Below are 21,149 nucleotides of genomic sequence, written 5' to 3' on the forward strand. Positions count from 1 at the left end.
GCAGCTGCTGTTTGATGTTCTGTTCTGCTGCGAAGCGATCTGTTTGTTTACCCGTCTGCTTGTTTGGATTTCGGTTTACATATTCGCCTAATCCGGCTAGTCCGGCCGACTAAGTTGGACAAGCCATCCGACTAATTTGGAAAACCGAGTGGAAACTGACCCGCTCAAGCGGAGGAATGCGTAAACACGACCGCTCGCCGGCGAAAGGCGAAAACAATTAAAAGGCCATAAACAACCGAAAAATCCAAATGAAACAATGCGATCTGCAATCTGCTGCTGGGAAATTAAAGGGGGCCGCTTCGCTGGCTCTGACTCTGGCTCTCTGTGCGGCTGTTTATTTAATTGAGCTGGGTAAACAAAATGCGAAACACAAAACAAAAATCCAAACATGCCACAAGGAAGACGTCTGCGAGGGGGCACTTTAAAATTATTTGCACATTTTTGCGGGTGATTTGTTTTATGGGGGAGAGAGTTAAACGAAAGAGCCATCACACAGATCACTTATCGGGGATATGTTCGGAAAAAACCAAACAAACCAAACAAAATGGGTACTGAGGCGCAAAATGTACCAATTGAAAGATTAATAAATATAAATCTACGCAAATGATGGCTTTAAATATTTTTTAAAAATTACAAACACCTTGCATTTGGGCTGTATTATCAATAAATAATTCAAATATGGCTTACAGGAATTTTCTGCACTAACAATTAAGAGATGAATAAATATAAATCTTCCCAAATATATTTTTTGAATTACCAGCATTTTGCTTAGCTGTCAATCGGTTGTTGCACCAATTTTTCCAAAATACCTTGGTCTATCTACCTTAGGCAATGTATTCCAACCCAAAAAAGCATCCAGTAAATAAATCAATAATTGTTTACAGTACTTTTCTGCGGATCCTCAATCACCACCTTATAAAAACTTTCGCAACATTTTCGGTTTGTTTTCCCAATTTTCTTGCGTTTTGCTTATTGTTTTCCAATCTCTCGGCCTGGCGGTAAATGACTGCAAAGGGCAATGTAAATATTGCGCAGTCTTGGAGCCTGAAGCCCCAAGCCCCATCATCAAGTCCTAACCCCTCCGTGCCCCCGGTGCCCCGGGTGCCCCCTTAACCCCACTCCACCGCTGGCATTATCTTGACACGTGCACGCGCCGCGTTTTGTGCGCGTTTTTAAACGCCACCTTATTTGGCTCTTTGTTTTAGAGCAGCGGTCTCCAGTCGAGTTTGTCGCTTGTCTTTGGCGGATCAAGAAATCAGCATTTAAGCGGTTAAGAAGGGGCCGCGTATGCCATGTTTGTATGTAGATCCGATCAATTGACGATCATTTGAGGCGATCAACGCCGAAAAAAAGGGGAAAAAAGCTGCCAAAGCTGACCAATTTTAGAATCTTCTCCGATTCCACTTCAGATCTAACAAAATTCACACTCGAATTTTTTGGCATCTCTATAAAGCGTTTATTATTTGTTTATTGTGTTGTGTCGAGAGCTTTCAAAAGAGCAAAAGGGCAGAGCTGCGTGGGTGTGTCCAGTTTAATTCTCCGCCACCGATCAACCATGAACTCGGCCATAGACCGTCTCATTTTTCCCCCATATCATCATCACCACTGCGTTTGACCTTTTAAAGTTCAGTTAACCGAGTACTGGGCACTTTTTACTGCCCATAAATACCTAAAAAAAAACACTTGCCGTCGAAGTAATAATTGGAAAACATAAACTTAATTTACGGTTTTTACAACTCCTGGAGAGTTCTAAAAATCTAAATCGTTGCTTCAAGCTTTTAAATTTTGGTAAAAATGACTCAGAAAATGTAATCCTTTGGGATAGTACACCTGAAATATTGTCCCGTATATATTTATTTAAAGCTAAACGATCGATTCACTCCCCTCCGAACCCTTTAACTTTGCCTTAAACCGACGGCTTATTCATCTCCCAACTGTAAGCAAAACAAAACCGAGAGATACAAAATCCATCCGATCCAAAAGTCGTGCCAAAAGCATTTCAACTGTCTTACGTAACGGACAGCCAACTAAAAAGGCAAAAATAAAAACAGAAGAGCAGATAAAATTCCAAAAAGGAGAGTAGAAGAGGGCAATAACTTTATTACGATCAGAAAAGACCTTGCCCAATTAGGCAATGTTGTTGCTGCTGCCTTTGCTGGGGAGTGGGGAGTGCAAAAATTGTAATTTAATTAAAATTTATGGTAATGCAGGGAGGGCACTCTTAGCCGGGTGATGGGGACTTTTTATGCCCTGGAAGTAGGCATGGGAATAAGGAAGTTGGCGGCCAAAGATTAGAACTCGGGCTTAGAACAGACCCTTAAAATAGAACCTAAGTTTCTATACCATATTATATCACATACCAAAGTCCCCGTTTCCCAAGCAGAGATGCTTCTCTTAGCTGGATGATTGGGACTTTTTATACCCAGGATGTAGGCATGGGAATAAAAGATGGGAACCAAAGATTAGAACACAGGCTTAAATAGCCCCTAAAAAATATATCCTCAATTTCTATACCATATCATATCATAAATCCTAAATCGTGGATGATTGGAACTTTTTACACCCTGTAAGTAGGGATATGAATAAAGAATATGAGAACCAAAGATTACAACCCAGTCTTAAATCAGGCTCTTAAAATATAAATTCAGTTTCAATATCATACCATACCATTGGAACTTTTTATACCCTATAAGTAGTGATAACAAAAAAAGGATAGAGACCAGAAATTAGAGAACGGACTTATATTAGCTGCCGAAAATAGAACCCCAGTTCCTATACCATACCGTTTCCCAAATCCCCATTCGCCCAGCTCAAACATTCCCCCCACTTGATGAAGTGCTGTCCCCCATACGACGCCATATTCCCAGGCAACAATGTTGCATTTTGTTTATTCTCATCGTGTACGCAAATCGCCTTGCTAATTAAATCAAACAAAAACATGAATCCGAAACCATTCGGGATTGAGTTGTGGCCAGACTTCCTTCCATATGTTTATGTTCTGAGTTGCTCGTTGCAGTTGCTTGCGGGCCTGCGGGCTTTAAATATTTCAATTTGATGTCGGGCCAACTTTTATTTTATGATCCGCAACACTAGACGTTTGCCTGTTTGCTTAGTTGTGGCCGTAGACTGGCCCAAATGCAAAACACGGCAGCCGATTCTAGTCAGGAATGTACAGGGAGAAAGGCCTCTCAAATATTTTATAAGAAATACTAACAATATGCATTGTATTCACAAAGTTTACCTACATTTTTGGCATAACTATAGTTCTTATAAATATACTAAAAAAATCTTTAAAAATCAATTATTAGTTGGTTAGTTTTCTCTCTCTGTAAGACCAGACAACAAATGTCTCTGGAGGAGCTGGAGAAAGCGGAAGGGCAAATAGACGTAGAAAGACAGGAGCGCCCGAGTCCAAGTCAATGTTTGTTGTTGTCGTCTGTCCGCTGTCAATGTCAGGGAAGGAGACAGGGACAGTTACCAGGGGCGGCGGACAGTTGGGGGCGGGGGTCGAGGGGGCGGGCAGAACCTTGGCTGCCGGAACGCAGACACACCACTTGACAGCCGAGCGCCTGGGGGCAGGGACGGCGGCGCGATCTCCGCCAGAGGGGGCAATTAGAAAACCAGTCCAGCGAAGGCGACGACGGCCAAGCGCTGCTCATTATTGATGGCCAGCCGAAAGAAGCCCCTTTGTGGTCGGAGGAGCTCATTAGCTAGGTGACCGCGTTGGCTTATCCAGCTTAAGTTCCATAAAAATCAAGGATTATTTTCACTATTTCCTCCTATTATGCTTTTATCAAATTCTGTAAAGCTATTAAAATATCAAAAAGTGTAATTTTATGTTATCGATCTGTAATCGGAACAGAAACTATAATGTATCGATAAAATCGATCCAAGTAAAGTTTGTTTTTAAGCTGGTTTTGATTAAGACTATGGATGACTATTATCACCTGTCGAAATTAAAAGCTCATTTCAAGAAATACCAATAAAATTCGTTATAAAAATACAAATATCGATAATATCGATTGTAACAAATCGAAAACTAATCGCTTTCTTTAGAGTAAGAGTATCCCAAGTGGGTTGTGATCGAATTAGCTGCTCCTCTTTAGCCATTCCCATTCCCAAACCCATTTAACTGATCGAAGCTTGCGTGATCGTCTTCTGGGCAGGAAGAGGTGGGTGGTGGGGCTCCAAAGGGGCTGGACTGGATGGAGGAGCCGCCGGAGCCCGAGAGAAGCAGCTGGTCAACTATTTGGTATGCCAGCTTTGTCACCAGAGTTTCTTTCTTCTGGCCACCGCCAGTGGCTCCTGTTCTTGCTCGGCTGCCGCTCCGCCAGTTGTTGCTTTAAGTGTTGGCAATAGTGTTGCTGTTTTAGTTGTTTGGCTGTCTGGTTGTTTGGTTGTTTGCCTGTTGCCGGAAGCGCAATTGCTTCATTATGGCACGTACTTTGTCAAAAGGCGTTGCGTTGAGTCACATTTTGTTCGATTTGTGCACTACGAGAAAATTGGAATCTTCCAATAAGAGTTGAAAATTCGCCATCTGCTGGGATATTTAGAATACTTATCTAAAATTCCGTTCTTTTCACCAATAATCTTTTTTGAAAATTCTTAAATTATAAAAAAGCCACTTCTTTAGTAGCAATTCTACCCCATATAAGTACCTATTCTTAATAGTAGTCTCAAATAACTGACCAACGCTGGTTTTCCCCTCCGCAACTCGGCCCAAATCCACTTAACTTATGAATGAAAAATGATCGGAGCTGGCTCACGCACTGTGTGGGCTGGTCGCCGGTTGTTGGTTGATCGTAGCAGAGCAGAAACCACTCGATAGTAATCCCCGCCTTTTCGGTACTCCTTCCTCCATTCACAGGGGCAAATTCGCCGCCGTTCGCCGCGCCATCCACAAGAACAGCGGCTCGCACTTCGCGGCCAAGTTCCTGAAGAGGAGGCGCCGGGCGCAGAGCAGCGACAAGGAGATCAAGCACGAGATCGCGGTGCTGATGCTCTGCGAGGGCGAGGAGAACATCGTCAACCTCAACGCCGTCCACGAGACGCGCTCGGACACAGCACTCCTGCTGGAGCTGTAAGTACTGTGCTGTATGCCAACCCTCTTAACATAAGAATTTTTTCTAATTTTTGAATTTCTTGTAATAATTTATCGCTTTTTTTATGATTTTTTATCTCTAAATTCCAACCCAAATATACCAATCCTTTCATAACTATAATTTATTTCGTGTTATTTAGTTTTATTTTAATGTAATATACATTTTATAGAGTCCTTCATCTCTATATCCTTTTTTTCCACTTCTTGATTTGTTTTAAGAAGTCATTACAAGGTAGTACAAGGTAGTACTATCTTATATGATAATCTATCATTTCTTATATATGATATCATAATTATAATAACCAAATATCATCCTCTTCGCAGGGCCACTGGTGGCGAGCTGCAGACCATCCTGGACAACGAGGAGTGCCTGACGGAGGCGCAGGGCCGCCACTGCATGAGGGAGGTGCTCAAGGCGCTGAAGTTCCTGCACGACCGCTCCATTGCCCACCTGGACCTCAAGCCGCAGAACATCCTGCTCGCCGGCGAGCGCATAGAAGGTGGGTATTCCCTTGGTCTTTCCTAACATCTATGTAACTAATGGATTCCTCTCTTTGCCAGATGGATTGAAACTGTGCGACTTCGGGATCTCGCGGGTGGTGAGCGAGGGCATCAATGTAAGGGAGATGGCTGGCACACCCGACTACGTGGCCCCCGAGGTGCTGCAGTACGAGCCGCTGTCCCTGCTGACGGACATCTGGTCGGTGGGCGTGCTCACCTACGTGCTGCTCTCCGGATTCTCGCCCTTCGGCGGCGACACCAAGCAGGAGACCTTCCTCAACATCTCGCAGTGCGCCCTCACCTTCCCGGACAACCTCTTCGGCGGCGTCTCGCCGGTGGCCATCGACTTCATCCGTCGCGCATTGCGAATTAAGCCAAAGTGAGTGGCCATTGGGATACTGAATGCCACATTGCAAACGCAAATAAAACTAACATTTAATTATTTAAAAAATTAGGATAAACCCAGTTCGTCATTTAGTAATTTAGATTGTGATTAATGATGTTCAATAACTGGGAAATAAAAATCCCATTCTTAATTTTGCGGTCAGTTGGTTGTAAATCACAATAAGTAATTTTTAAATGATAAATATTTTAACCTTTGTACCCATTGATTTAAAAATGTCACAAAAATGAATTTAGAATTGTAATGCACAATATCAGTCCGAGTTTTAAACGATTCATTGATTTATAACAAAGGAATTCAGACCTTTCCGTTGCTTTGCCGTATTTAATCATCAATTTTTTCATTTTTTAACCCTATGTTCGATACAGTCAGTGGATTTCCTGTACGTGTCATTACAATTATTCATTCTTATTTTTTTGGTAACATAAAAGTCTGACAGATGTAATATGATTTAATTATTACAGTATTTCTAATAGAAATACTAATGACATATCCCTGTTCCTTATAGCGATCGCATGAGTGCCGCCGGCTGCTTGGAGCACATTTGGCTGAAGGACGACTGTTCCCTGGACAGACAGATCTATCTGCAGCCCCAGAGCGATGCCGAAGAGGAAGAAGAGGAGGAGGAGGACGACGACGAGGAGGTGGAGGACGAGGAGGAGCACGTCGAGGAGGAGCAGACCGTCGAGGAGCCAGCGCCAGAGCCAACCCAACAGCAGCAGCCACCTGCCCAGCAGCAGCAGCTGCCACACCAGCTAGCCAAGTCCGGCAGCCACAGCAAACCGACGCACAATGGCCACCACCGAGCGAACAGCAGCGGCAGCATCTCCAAGATCCCCATTGCCACCAGCAAGCTGCTGAGCAGTTCCAGCTCCGAGACCACCACGGCCATCCACACGCTGACCAGCAACGGCAACACCAATGGTCACATCCACAAGCCCACCCAGATTGTGACGCCGACCCGACGAGCCTCGGATTCCGATAAGGAAAACACGTATACGGCCACGTTTGTGAAGAAGCCCGTGGCCACCATCCAGCTAGGCAGCTCCAATGGCATCGAGGATGCCACCGTGGTGGCCACACTCACCCTCTTCCCCGACGCTCCCACCACGCCCAAGGTGATCCGCAAGACGCCGACGGGCGAGTCGAATGGCTCGGCCACGTCCGTCAAGGCGCTGGTCAAGAAATTCCAGCTGGAGGACGCGAGCGGTCCGGCCATGGCCCGGCGCAGTGGGGGAGCAGTGACCAGCGGCAGTGGGCTGCATTCGCCGACGGCGACGGCGTCGGTGCGGATGAACAGCATTCGACGGGCTTCGGAGCCGCTGACCACGGTGTACAAGAAGCAGCAGGCGCCGCAGAATGGATGCAGCAGCAGCATTTCGAGCCCGAGTCCGAGTCCCGGCAGCAGTCCCACCACCACCACATCCGGCAGCACCGCCACCCTGCTGATCCACAGCCAGCGATTGGCCAGCAGCACAGCGCCGGCGAGCCACAGTGCCGCTCCAGCAACAGCCACAGCCACCTCCTCCGCCAGCAGCAGCAGCAGCTCAGGGAAGACAGCGAGTGCCGCCCACCATCTGCACCACCATCACATGCACCACCATCACCATCATCACCACCATCATGTGGTGATTGCGGCAAAGAATGCCGCCGCCGTGGCCGCCACCAACAACTTGAGCCTGGACCAGGGTATCATCTGTTAGCTAAGGGCCAGCCGGGCCAGCCGCAATGCCAAAAGTTTCTTTCATCGCTTCCTGTGCTGCATGTAACCACCAGCTGCCATGGCTGCCACGACGACCAGGCCCCCTCCCCCGACGACCAGCGCCCACTGGCAGAAGGCGAAGCGGAGCAGGAGCGGCTGCGAGTCACCTAGCTGCAGGATCACTAGGTGGCCAAGTGGCGATTTGAGGAGCTATGGCTATGGAAACGGATCAGCGGTGGGAAGCCGGTGGAGATGGAACGGAAACGGAAATGGGAACGGAAACGGAAATGGGAACGGAAACGGGAACGGGAACTTGAGCTGGAACTGGAACTGGTGCTGCAGCGGGCGATGGAAGTGGCTATGGAAACGGAAGTGGAAGTGGAAGTGGAGAGGGAATCATCCGCCAGACTGGCAAGACGACGATGATGCATTGATTTTGATTTGAGCTTAGTTTAGTTAATGTTTTACGGCCTTAGCATCTAGGAGTCCCACGGAAACACGGTTGCCACGCGAGAGCCCACTAATTTAGATAAAGGAAATTCAAACATTTTCATTTTCGTTTTAATAAGTTGAAAAATAAAAGAATGTTTTACATTTTGCCCACATGGATGTGTGAAGTAAAATATCGGACCTGTTCGGTGGCAACCGTGTCTGCGAGACCCGCAACATCCCCCACACACACACTAGAAAAACGAAAACCAACTTAGCTAAAGTCACGAGAATGCGAATTGTGAGTGAAAAATAAGCAAAACGAAAGAGATGAAAGATGGGCGTTCGGAGGAGTAGTAGCGTAAGCTGATTTCAACGGAATTTTTGGTAGACATATCATCCATGTTTGTTATGCGTTTAGAGGAAGCACACAAGGAAAAGAAAAGGAGTTTAGAAGGAGAACCGACGGCGCGGATAGAGTTCATTGTTTCAACGAATATATAATGTCAATTTGTGGCCCACAAGGCGAGCGAGTGAGCCCTTGGGCCTAGCATAAATTATACAACCTATATACATTATCTTTATACACATATGCATACACACATATAGACTATACATAGCATATATATGTACCAAAAAGCAGGGGGAGAAACGTGTCAGTTGAGAGCCCGCCATTGGTTGCGTAGAGCGTTTGTTAATCGGCCAATCAGTGCATCAATCCGATGATAATCAATCATATAGCATACCGTGTTATTCGCCTAGAGGGATGAGAATTTAGAGAATGTTACAAGCCAAGCAAAATTGTTAATCGTGTGTCTCTCGATGTGTGTTCAATCGTTCAAATCGTTGCTTAAATGTTGCCTAGAATACATTACATTACATTACTTAGGAGGAAAAGAAGCCACATGGATCGTATAAGAGGAGGTCTAGAGGGAGAGAACTAGTTGCTTAACTCACGCAGGCCCCACATCTACCATCTACCACGTCCGATCCCAATCCCTGTTCCGACTCAGTCTCCAATCCAAACCCAGATCCAGATCCCCCAGTTCTCCTCGTTTTAAGTCGGTTTTTGTATATATTTCCAGCAAGCGGAATGCAGCATGCGAAGTGCAGCCAGCAGCGCATATAATTAAATGTAATTCTTTTTTTTTCGATAATCATATCTTAAAGCTTGATAAAGTGTGTATTTATTAGGCGAATCGTTTGTGTGGTCGGCGATCGATGGAGGGTCAGTTAATTGTTGAAGGAGAAAAAATGCTTAATTTATCGTAATCGATTACCCTTTTCTTTTATATTTAATACTTGCGTGTACTTCTCTTAATTACTATGATTTTTTTTATTACACCTAAACCACTTATTTGTGTTTACTGTACGTGTACATTAGTAGTTAAACGCGAGGACGCGGCTCTTCAGCCGGCTCATAATAAAATCTGCGCCAGATGGAGCCAGAGTGTGTTTTAATTCTTAGCGACTTCGATTGATTTTTGTGTTTAGAGAATCTATTTCTATGAGAAGACAAACAAAGATGCAAATTCTATTATATATTATATTATATAGTAACTATTTTATAGATAACTAATTTAAAATATATTCAATAAAAACCATAAAAATGAGTCGAGTTTTGTTGTTGTTACTGAATTGGGACCGAATTTTAAATTTATGTTCCTTTAAAATATTTGCAATGATTTAATTTATTTATATTTTCCAATAAAAACTAAAACATATTTCCTTTATGATAATTATTATGTTTGCAGCTTCTTTACAGCTGTTAACCCTTAACATAGGGCCTTCAAGTATGCAGCACTTTTTTAAGCAATCTAAAGAAACATTCGGCCCAAAAGTATGCTGCACTCATAGAAACTATTAGAACGAATAAATAACACTAGCCTACAAATTCAAGTCGCAATCAACAAAATCTTAGCCAACCCCCCAAAGAAAATTGAAATGGAAACACCGAAGAAAATGTATAGAAAAACAATTAGACACACGTTTTTATTCGAATACATGACAATCTGTTTGGTATAAAAGAAAGTGAGACAAAAAACTTGTATATATCGGTAAAAGTATAAGTAAGTGTAACTGGCGCCAAAGAACGTTTCACAGTACAACAAAGACATCGCCGCTTGGCACCCACTTCCTGACTTCTGTACATCTAGATCTATCCCTGGGCTCGCGCCTCCTCCTCCTCGCGGGGTCGATGGTTAGATGTGGGAAGAACAAATGCTTCGAGATTGCGGATTCCACTTGAACACTCGCCGCGGGCGGGCAGATTTGGCGAGTGGGCGGTGGTGGCTTGGGTGGGTGGGTGCTTAAATGCCGCGGTAGGATCGGTGGGCCAAGAAGGCGCTGATGAAGTAGAGCACCGCATTGACCAGGCCCAAAACGCCGGCCACCATGTAGGCGTCGTGCTTCACATCGCGTAACCTGATCAGCAGGAAGGTGGACGAGGCCAGGATCAGGATGGCGGCCACGCTGTGGTAGATCAGCTCCTGCAAGCAAGAAAGTAGGTATTCAGATACGGTTCCATGTGCCAGGTCTATGACTATGATTTATGACCCCACTACTGCAACCACTGAGATTTTCGGTATAGTCATATATTATGACTCACGGATCATAAAAATGTCTTCAAGTTGCTTGGGACATTAGAGTTTTCAAGTATTTTTACACCTTTACTATAGTATTTTAATAGATTTTTAAGTGATTTGTTTGGAAATACAGTGAAAATACAGTTGTGATTGTTTGTTTGAAGGATTTTTTGTTAACAATACTCACATAGATCGTCTTGGCAATAATGCCTCCCGTGCTCAGCGACGTGAGACAGGCGAGGAGTAAGCAGAACGTCCCTATCATAAAGGTGACGCCCATGAGATAATGGAAAAGGTCCTGCTGGCCGTGGTAATATAAGCGGTACTGCTGGAAGTTGTACGCCAGAATGCCCACAATGGCGGCACCGATGATCTGCGCATAAACCACAAGGATTACTTCAAAGCAAGACAGAGCCTTTGGGCTGCAACTCACCAGCTCGAAGAGCTTGAGAATTCCGGGGAAGGTCTTCAGATAGCCCGTGTTGAGGACGATGTAGGAGGTGTTGGTGGTGCTCGTGGTGGTGCGGGTAATGGTGACGGAGTGCGACATCTTGGCCTTGTTTCGGTGGTTCTCTTCGGGTGGGGGCTAAAGGTGGGGTCTGAAAATGACAAAAGTGGTTCAAAATAATGGTAAAGTTGTGTGGGAAACTGTTTTAGACATCGTATTTTAGATATATTCCAGTGAGTTCCACTGATTTCCACTTTTTTAGAGTGCTTAAATAAATAGTTGGCCTTTGTACAAGTTAAAAAAAATTATAAAACCTGACTCATTTGGAGCAAAAAACAAATGATAATATAAACCAACTTGATACTTTTGGTTGTGACTTATATTATTAAGTATAATTCTGTGGTGATTCATGAGTTTTGTATTGCATGGTATGATAAGTAAATATTTCGAAGAGATCCCCCCAACATCTCAATTCATATGGCGTGTTTTTTGTTCTTTTTCTGGGCCAGCTGTTACAAATCGAACGCCCTTGCCACGCCCATCGATCTGCACAGTATCCACACAGTGTTTGTGTATTTTTGGCCATCTATTTGTTGCTGTTTTTGTTTTGGATTTTTGCTTTTTGGTTTTTGTCTAATTTTAAAACCATTTTCAATGCCGGCCTCGCGAGCGAGCGAAACTTGGGCAGGCGAAAAAGCGCCAAAAGCGTTATTGAAGCATCAGTGGGAGAATCGGAAAATCTATTTACTTGACCGTCGCCTTTCCACCCAGTCCCCTGCCCCCCTTAAACAAGTTCCCCCCGCCTTTTCGGGGATCGGCAGCGAACAAAATGGATGAATCGCTCGGATATATGTGCGCCTAGGAGAATGGATACACATATATGCCGGAACGTCATGAACTTTATGGTCTGCTGCCTGCTGTTCGTTGGAAAAGCTGAGCAAATCCGAAGCGAGCCCGAAATTGGGGCACACACTTAGAGATACAGATGCCGTGGGCGGGGGTTTAATGGAGAACATTTGCGAATTCTTCTTTGCAAGCTCAATTTTCTCTGTTCGAATGGATTGATTCGGGAGTCTGTGGCTTGAGATTGAACAGAAAGCGATTGAGATGAAGAAACCGAACTAGTTTAACACCGTGCTTGGAAGATACAAGATACAAGAATACAACGATGCAAAGGTAAAAGATACAAGAACAAAAGATGCAAATATACCAATATGCAAAATACATGTGCATCAAAAGATGCTAAGATACAAAGTTACAAAAATACAAGAATACTAAGATGCAAAGACGCAAAGATATAAAGATCCTAGATACAAAGATACTAGATACAAAGATAATAGATACAAAGATACTAGATACAAAGATTCTAGATACAAAGATACTAGATACAAAGATACTAGATACAAAGATACAAAGATACTAGATACAAAGATACTAGATACAACGATACTAGATACAAAGATACTAGATACAAAGATACTAGATACAAAGATACTAGATACAATGATACTAGATACAAAGATACTAGATACAAAGATACTAGATCCAAAGATACTAGATACAAAGATACTAGATTCAAAGATATAAAGATACAAAGATCCTAGATACAAAGATACTAGATACAAAGATACTAGATACAAAGATATTAGATACAAAGATACTAGATAAAAAGATACTAGATACAAAGATACTAGATACAAAGATACTAGATACAACGATACTAGATACAAAGATACTAGATACAAAGATACTAGATACAAAGATACTAGATACAATGATACTAGATACAAAGATACTAGATACAAAGATACTAGATCCAAAGATACTAGATACAAAGATACTAGATTCAAAGATATAAAGATACAAAGATCCTAGATACAAAGATACTAGATACAAAGATACTAGATACAAAGATATTAGATACAAAGATACTAGATAAAAAGATACTAGATACAAAGATACTAGATACAAAGATAATAGATACAAAGATACTAGATACTAAGATACTATATACAAAGATACTAGACACAAAGATACTAGATACAAAGATACTAGATACAAAGATACTAGATACAAAGATACTGGATATAAAGATACTGGATACAAAGATACTAGATACAAAGATACTAGATACAAAGATACGAAGTTAAAAAGATACAAAAATGCAATATACAAGAATCCAAAGATACTAAGATACTCAGATACTAGATACTAAGATTCTAAGATTCTAAGATACAAAGATACTAAGATACAAGATACAAAAATACAAGAGGATGCAAATATAATTAAAATCTGTTCATGAAAAAGAAGATCGAGCATAGAACCTTTAAAAAATGTATTTCAGTTGAAATATACGTCTATTGAATTGTATGCTTTTCAAAAAATCTCATAGCTAGGCCTGCATGACAAATGAATATGATAGAACGACTGTGGTAAGATCAACAAACACATTTGTGGAATCCATAAATCAAGCAAGCCAAACAAAAAACAGCGAAATACGTTGTTTATAAAGGCGAAATCCGGAGGCCAGCCGTGCTTTACACGTTCAGAGGGGCATGTAAAGGGGTCGGGTTTCAGAACACAGAAGTCAGACCTTCCTCAAAATCGACGACGCACTAGCCGCGACGAGACGATGACGCCATCGGTGACGCAATGGCCACAACTTACAGGCAGTGCCGATGATGCTCATCAAAACTCACAGAGCCACCAGGCCCGGGGGGCGTGGAATGGGGCAGCAGGGGGCGTGGCCCCGCACTCCGAAGCGCAGAGCCCAAGCCAAAATCAAAACACCTCACGCAAAGGCGACAAAAACAAGAGCCATGTGCGCTGTTTGGCGAAAACAAAAAGTGAAACATTTTGAATGATGATTAGGCGGCGGATTTCCGCCGAAGCACGGAGTGATATCATAGGCATATCATGGCATCGAATGTATATGCCAACCAGCCTGGGCAACAGGTTGCCTGGCCCCAAAAGATCAAGAGGGCCGCTCTTGGCCATCTCCAGGTGCCAGCATCAGTATCAATCGATGGAGCGGAGGAGAACAGGCCCGCTGATAAGAACTTTTGCCTTTGCATTCGCATTCGGTGCGCGATTTCGAACCCTGGAAATGATATCATCGCCGCCATTAGTAATGCAGCCGATGGCCCAACAGCGGGAATACTCGTAGGAGCAAGCAACAGCATTTTATTGCACAGCCAAGTGCCGAGAATTCGAGTTCCTCGCGCCCCTCGAATGTAGATACAAAGAACGGGGAACCAAAAAAAAACAAAATAATATTATGAACACATATAGTCCCTCCATATACCCATGGCTTCGGCGGGGATCTTACTCTTAATTTTCTCAAAATTCGGCGTAGGACTCGGGCCAACTGGCTTTTCTCGCACTTCTCGACTTCTGCGACCTTTCGCGCGCACGCTGCTGACGAAACTGAAATCGAAACTGAAAAACAAAAGCCTTCGCCGCTGCCTCAGTGGCCGCGGCGCAGTCGACGCAGCCGGGAGCGAAAACAAAACAAGGGGTAGCAGCAGGCCGCCTCCCGACCCAGCCGATGCCCTGGAAAGCTCTGCGCGGTGGGTCGCCCAAAATAGTTACTCTCCCCACTAGCTTTAGGTATAATTTACCAATATTTATCATAAAAACAAACGTTAACCCACAAAATTGTCAATTTCACCAACAAAATAGTTACTCTCCCCACTAACTTTAGGTATAATTTACCAATATTTATCATAAAAATAGACACAAACCCATCAAATTGTCAATTTCACCAACAAAATAGTTACTCTCCCCACTAGCTTTAGGTATAATTTACCAATATTTATCATAAAAACAAACATTAACCCATCAAATTGTCAATTTCACCAACAAAATAGTTACTCTCCCCACTAGCTTTAGGTATAATTTACCAATATTTATCATAAAAACAAACATTAACCCATCAAATTGTGAATTTCACCAACAAAATAGTTACTCTCCCCACTAGCTTTAGGTATAATTTACCAATATTTATCATCAAAACAAACATTAACCCATCAAATTGTCAATTTCACCAACAAAATAGTTACTCTCCCCACTAGCTTTAGATATAATTTACCAAGATTTATCATAAAAACAAACGTTAACCCACAAAATTGTCTATTTCACCAACAAAATAGTTACTCTCCCCACTAGCTTTAGGTACAATTTACCAATATTTATCATAAAAACAAACATTAACCCATCAAATTGTGAATTTCACCAACAAAATTGTTGCTCTCCCCACTAGCTTTAGGTATAATTTACCTATATTTATCATCAAAACAAACATTAACCCATCAAATTGTCAATTTCACCAACAAAATAGTTACTCTCCCCACTAGCTTTAGGTATAATTTACCAATATTTATCATAAAAACAAACATTAACCCATCAAATTGTGAATTTCACCAACAAAATTGTTGCTCTCCCCACTAGCTTTAGGTATAATTTACCTATATTTATCATCAAAACAAACATTAACCCATCAAACATTAACCCATCAATTTCACCAACAAAATAGTTACTCTCCCCACTAGCTTTAGGTATAATTTACCAATATTTATCATAAAAACAAACATTAACCCATCAAATTGTGAATTTCACCAACAAAATTGTTGCTCTCCCAACAAAGAAATATACGGAACCCACCTTTTTATGGTACTTTAACTATTAAATAGTCACCAAAACCGCAATAAAATACACCTTACTATTTGTAATAGTTCTTTAACTTTACCTAAATTTGGCCAATCAATTGTTATGCAAGCTTAAAAGGACTGCAACCCCAGCTCTAACAGGTGACCTCATCTTGGCTCAGTCCATGCTACCCGTTGACGACCAAGCCCAGGGTATCGGCAAGGCAATTCAGCCAACGCCAACAAGTTGCGCTCGCCGAAAGGCGGCGGCCGCATTTACTGGCTGGCTGTTCTATCGCGGTGCGAGTATAAATGACGCCTGACGTCATGATGTCATCGTGTGAGCGGCGGAGCGCCGGCCTGGCCAACCTTAATATTTGTAATCTTCAAGTGCAACTGGGCCGCGACCACGCCCCTCGCTGAGACCGTCCATCAACCGCCCCCCGATTGGCAATTAGAAAGAAAGGAGCTGAACTTGGTAGCTGGCGGAGCACCCTCAAAGCTCGTCAAACTTTTACTCTGACTCAGCGCCAGCTGAGTGGAGAGTGGAGAGAGTGGGTGAAGGCGAAAGAGAGTGCACTGCGAGAAATAATTGTTAGTAAATTAAAAAAATGTTGAAGGTTGTTTACTAGCAAAAATATTATTGAATATAATGGTTATAGATTGAATAGCTCTTCTGCCAAATCAGTAAATAGGTAGCATATATCTTATATATGATATTAAAACCCTATATCTTCTATATTTCTAGTAAATACCCAGTTTAAATTGAACTTTATCGATTTGTATAAGTATACCAATTGAATATATTATGTATTATGGCTATATATTTAAGAACTCTTCTACAAAATCAGTAGTAACAGTTAACGTTTACCTTATCTGCTACTATAAGTATTGACTAAACAGTTACACCCCATCATAAATATATTATTTATTACATTATTTTATATACCTATAATAATAAATTATATAACCTGATTTAAAACTTTATAGACCACTTGTTAGATCTTTTTCCGTGTACCACTAGATCTACGAAAGGTCGATGAGTAACGCTGCGGCGGTGGAGATGACGCCGGGCCGGGCAGCCCCGCCCCAGTGGGTGGCGGTTATCAGGCAAACAAAAACAAACTCTATCAACACCACAAACACAGCTCGGTGATCGAAAAACAGAGCTCATCGGGCGGCAGCGTAATGCACAAGCTATGCGGATCGCCTTCGGAGGAGAACCTTAAGGCATGCAAATGCCCGCCATGAGTAATGGGCAATTCATAGACACTGGGCATCAGAGTAAAGCTCTCCGGATGGGGGTCAATTAGCTTTATGGTTAAGGAATTGTTAATCTTTCCCGGACATTCTACAGCACTCTATGGCCCTACAACAATAGGAAATATCTTTGGTAAAGGAAAATACATCTAAATGTGTTGTTAATAAAACAAACAAAGCTCAGTAAAATAAGCAATAACCCTAAAAACCCGCCCTAATCTACCATTTTAAGAAAGAATACGACTTAAGCGTAAATAGTATTTATATATTAATATTATAAGTACTTTTATGTCTTTGACCCAAAAATTGAATGGTCTATCCTATATGAATAACAAAACTGTAGCCCACCTTAAAATCCAGCCTTTATCTCCCATTTAAAGAAAGAATGTGATTTTATTCATCCATTAACCACAAAAGGCGGACATTAGCACTTGGGACTCGCCTTTTTCCTTTAATCCCATTAGCCACTGGTTCAATGGATGTTCGACATGTCGGCATGCAACTCGTGCCTGCTTTTACAATTACCAGTGGACGGGCGCTTTCCTTTTGGCAGGCGAAATAGTTCAAGGATAATGCTGTTTTCAACAATATTCTCAATTTCTGTAAGGGCATGACATTTTGCGGAAAGAGTGGAAAATGAAAAATTGAAAGCTTTGAATGCCAATAGACTGGAAATTAAACAACGAGGTATGACATTCCTCGATCCGACGTTTATTCTCGTTGTAATAGCCAAAAAACTGAATATTTATGTTCCAATTTTTGCCAAAATTACGAGATTCACATTTTTGTCAGAAATACGATTTTTCTTTCCGGTTTTTTAATCGTAGCTTGGCCAAATCAAGGCGTACAGATAAAAGACCGACTGTTTTGTACAGCTTGCTTACTCTGCTAACGATCTCAAGCATTTTAGGGGAAATTAATTTTTTGAACATTTTTTGCAATTTTTGAAGGGGGTGCATCAGGATTTTTTGAAAAAAATCTAAAAACACAAAAATTTTCAGGTTTGAATGCCAATAGACTGAAAATTAAACGACGAGCTTAACGAGGTATGACATTCTTCGATCCGACGATTATTTTTGTTGTAATGGCTAAACTGAATATTTATGTTCCCATTTTTGCCAAAATTACGAGATTCACATTTTTGTCAGAAATACGATTTTTCTTTCCGGTTTTTTAATCGTAGCTTGGCCAAATCAAGGCGTACAGATAAAAGACCGACTGTTTTGTACAGCTTGCTTACTCTGCTAACGATCTCAAGCATTTTAGGGGAAATTAATTTTTGAACATTTTTTTCAATTTTTGAAGGATTTTTTGAAAAAAATCTAAAAAGACAAAAATTTTCAGGTTTGAATGCCAATAGACTGGAAATTAAACGACGAGCTTAACGAGGTATGACATTCTTCGATCCGACGATTATTTTTGTTGTAATGGCTAAACTGAATATTTATGTTCCCATTTTTGCCAAAATTACGAGATTCACATTTTTGTCAGAAATACGATTTTTCTTTCCGGTTTTTTAATCGTAGCTTGGCCAAATCAAGGCGTACAGATAAAAGACCGACTGTTTTGTACAGCTTGCTTCCTCTGCTAACGATCTCAAGCATTTTAGGGGAAATTAATTTTTTGAACATTTTTTGCAATTTTTGAAGGGGGTGCATCAGGATTTTTTGAAAAAAATCTAAAAACACAAAAATTTTCAGGTTTGAATGCCAATAGACTGAAAATTAAACGACGAGCTTAACGAGGTATGACATTCTTCGATCCGACGATTATTTTTGTTGTAATGGCTAAACTGAATATTTATGTTCCCATTTTTGCCAAAATTACGAGATTCACATTTTTGTCAGAAATACGATTTTTCTTTCCGGTTTTTTAATCGTAGCTTGGCCAAATCAAGGCGTACAGATAAAAGACCGACTGTTTTGTACAGCTTGCTTACTCTGCTAACGATCTCAAGCATTTTAGGGGAAATTAATTTTTGAACATTTTTTTCAATTTTTGAAGGATTTTTTGAAAAAAATCTAAAAAGACAAAAATTTTCAGGTTTGAATGCCAATAGACTGGAAATTAAACGACGAGCTTAACGAGGTATGACATTCTTCGATCCGACGATTATTTTTGTTGTAATGGCTAAACTGAATATTTATGTTCCCATTTTTGCCAAAATTACGAGATTCACATTTTTGTCAGAAATACGATTTTTCTTTCCGGTTTTTTAATCGTAGCTTGGCCAAATCAAGGCGTACAGATAAAAGACCGACTGTTTTGTACAGCTTGCTTCCTCTGCTAACGATCTCAAGCATTTTAGGGGAAATTAATTTTTGACCCATTCTTGCATTTTTGCAGTGTATCAAGCGTTCGCGTAGACAGATTAGCAGAAGATCGCAAATCAAACGAGCTGTGCATGTATTCGTGATCAGTATGAGCTTATCTGTAAATTGAATCGATTGTTATAATTAATTACAATCTTAGCTTGAGCGCCACATGCCCTTTATTACTTCTGGGTAGCGTTTGTCACTAGCAGCAGATCGGAAATGCCAGCGCAGATCGGTTTGCAACCTGTTTTATATGCTTGTTTGGATTTTTGCGTTCCGAGATTGGTACCGAAAAAAAGAACCGAACAAAGAACGCGCGGATCGAACGATCCAGAGATCGGGAGGTGGCCAGTGGATGGGAGTCCCCTGTGGTTCTGTGGGATCGTAAGCTCTCGAATGAGTGGCGCAAGCTCAGATCGCTGGCGTTGATAAATCCGACTGATAAGCCGCAGAGAGCAGTTCTCATCCGGCATTGGATCTTGGCACATCATGTTTCCCGCTCGCTTGGGTTCGCTTCTGCTCGTGGTTGCCGTTGTGGTGCTTCTGGTGATCACCGTGGCCACCGTGTCCGCCGGAAAGCCGCGTCACCGAGCGACCAATTGTCCGCCCATCAAGCTGAAGCGCCAATGGGGAGGTAAGCCATCGCTGGGCCTCCACTACCAAGTCCGTCCCATCCGCTTTGTGGTCATCCATCACACGGTCACCAGCGAGTGCAGTGGACTGCTCAAGTGCGCCGAGATTCTGCAGAACATGCAGAGCTATCATCAGAACGAACTGAACTACAATGATATCAGTTACAAGTAAGGATGGTGTACTATTTTGTTTTTACTTAAGTTTGAGCTCTTAGGTTTGAAGAACTGATAACTGAAATTGTCTTAGTATGCATACATTCTTAGAACCTGAACTGGCGGATTTGTAAAGCAATAGTAAACATATCATGGAGCTTTTTGGGTTTTGAAAGGCCTTAGCTAATAGATTAGAATGTAATATCTTCGAGAAACTGGATCCAAACATTCAAATTTGACACTTCTTTGACAAATTTACATTTTAATGTTCCTAATTTTACAGTACTGTAATATAGAATCTTAGTTGTAGGTCTTACCTACCTCCGTAACCGGCGATCTCTTCCAGCTTCCTGATTGGCAGCGATGGCATTGTGTACGAGGGCACTGGCTGGGGACTACGGGGAGCCCACACCTACGGCTACAACGGCAATGGCACGGGCATAGCCTTTATCGGCAACTTTGTGGGTGAGTTCCAAGCGCATCCCCTCATCCGGCTGGAGCACTATATGTCCCCGATCTCCGACAGATAAACTTCCAACGGAGGCGGCTCTGCAGGCGGCCAAGAATCTTCTGGCCTGCGGGGTGCAGCAGGGGGAGTTGAGCGAGGATTACGCCCTGATCGCCGGCTCGCAGGTGATCAGCACCCAGAGCCCCGGACTGACGCTGTACAACGAGATCCAGGAGTGGCCGCATTGGCTCTCGAATCCTTGAAATATCCCTAAATATCCTTTAAGAAGCCACCAAAATTTCCAAAACTCTTCAATAACCGATTGGCAGAAAGCTGGAATTAACAGTTATCTTTGGCTTCCAATCTATCGATCTATCGGCTTGCACTGGAAACTTGTCGCTTCCTTTTTTTGTGAAAAATAAAGCTAACTTTTTGTCTTAAAATTAGAATAAGTTTTTGAATTATAAATAGAGATGTATAGATGAGTTAAATCTAAAACTATAAAATATAAGCACGTTAATTAGCT

At 42.1% G+C, this 21,149-nt stretch overlaps 3 protein-coding genes across 4 annotated transcripts in view; 2 read left to right on the plus strand and 1 right to left on the minus strand.

Moving 5' to 3' along the window:
- Positions 1 to 7,840, plus strand: part of LOC108023403 (death-associated protein kinase related) — a 60,309-nt gene extending 52,469 nt beyond the window's left edge. For both annotated transcript variants that reach the window (XM_017092853.3, XM_017092854.3), the window contains 4 exons: positions 4,868 to 5,080; positions 5,426 to 5,601; positions 5,663 to 5,981; positions 6,514 to 7,840. In XM_017092853.3, coding sequence (XP_016948342.1) covers positions 4,868 to 5,080; positions 5,426 to 5,601; positions 5,663 to 5,981; positions 6,514 to 7,708 — 1,903 coding nt within the window. In that variant the 3' untranslated portion in view covers positions 7,709 to 7,840. The remainder of the gene's footprint in view (positions 1 to 4,867; positions 5,081 to 5,425; positions 5,602 to 5,662; positions 5,982 to 6,513) is intronic.
- Positions 7,841 to 10,101: 2,261 nt separating this feature from the next.
- Positions 10,102 to 14,596, minus strand: LOC108023745 (uncharacterized). Its single transcript, XM_044093517.2, has 4 exons — positions 14,498 to 14,596; positions 11,155 to 11,320; positions 10,909 to 11,094; positions 10,102 to 10,625 (listed from the first exon to the last, which is right to left on the minus strand). The coding sequence occupies exons 2-4, from the start codon at positions 11,269 to 11,271 to the stop codon at positions 10,446 to 10,448; spliced, it is 483 nt and encodes a 160-aa protein (XP_043949452.1). The 5' UTR covers positions 11,272 to 11,320; positions 14,498 to 14,596; the 3' UTR covers positions 10,102 to 10,445.
- A 5,244-nt stretch (positions 14,597 to 19,840) lies between these two features.
- Positions 19,841 to 21,066, plus strand: LOC108023233 (peptidoglycan-recognition protein SA). The gene is made up of 3 exons (XM_017092508.3): positions 19,841 to 20,190; positions 20,522 to 20,640; positions 20,702 to 21,066. The coding sequence occupies exons 1-3, from the start codon at positions 19,880 to 19,882 to the stop codon at positions 20,884 to 20,886; spliced, it is 615 nt and encodes a 204-aa protein (XP_016947997.1). The 5' UTR covers positions 19,841 to 19,879; the 3' UTR covers positions 20,887 to 21,066.
- The last annotated feature ends 83 nt before the right edge of the window (positions 21,067 to 21,149 follow it).

The sequence above is a fragment of the Drosophila biarmipes genome, chromosome X (assembly GCF_025231255.1).
Source record: "Drosophila biarmipes strain raj3 chromosome X, RU_DBia_V1.1, whole genome shotgun sequence".
Lineage (NCBI taxonomy): Eukaryota > Metazoa > Arthropoda > Insecta > Diptera > Drosophilidae > Drosophila > Drosophila biarmipes.

What these genes read in the sequence shown, in the direction of transcription:
- LOC108023745 (XM_044093517.2), bottom strand. Translation starts at nt 11,271, where the DNA reads ATGTCGCACTCCGTCACCATTACCCGCACCACCACGAGCACCACCAAC. An exon ending in TTCTCAAGCTCTTCGAGCTG is followed by an intron (nt 11,095 to 11,154) that starts GTGAGTTGCAGC and finishes GTTTATGCGCAG; the next exon opens with ATCATCGGTGCCGCCATTGT. An exon ending in TTATTGCCAAGACGATCTAT is followed by an intron (nt 10,626 to 10,908) that starts GTGAGTATTGTT and finishes TCTTGCTTGCAG; the next exon opens with GAGCTGATCTACCACAGCGT.
- LOC108023233 (XM_017092508.3), top strand. Translation starts at nt 19,880, where the DNA reads ATGTTTCCCGCTCGCTTGGGTTCGCTTCTGCTCGTGGTTGCCGTTGTG. An exon ending in TACAATGATATCAGTTACAA is followed by an intron (nt 20,191 to 20,521) that starts GTAAGGATGGTG and finishes GATCTCTTCCAG; the next exon opens with CTTCCTGATTGGCAGCGATG. An exon ending in CTTTATCGGCAACTTTGTGG is followed by an intron (nt 20,641 to 20,701) that starts GTGAGTTCCAAG and finishes GATCTCCGACAG; the next exon opens with ATAAACTTCCAACGGAGGCG.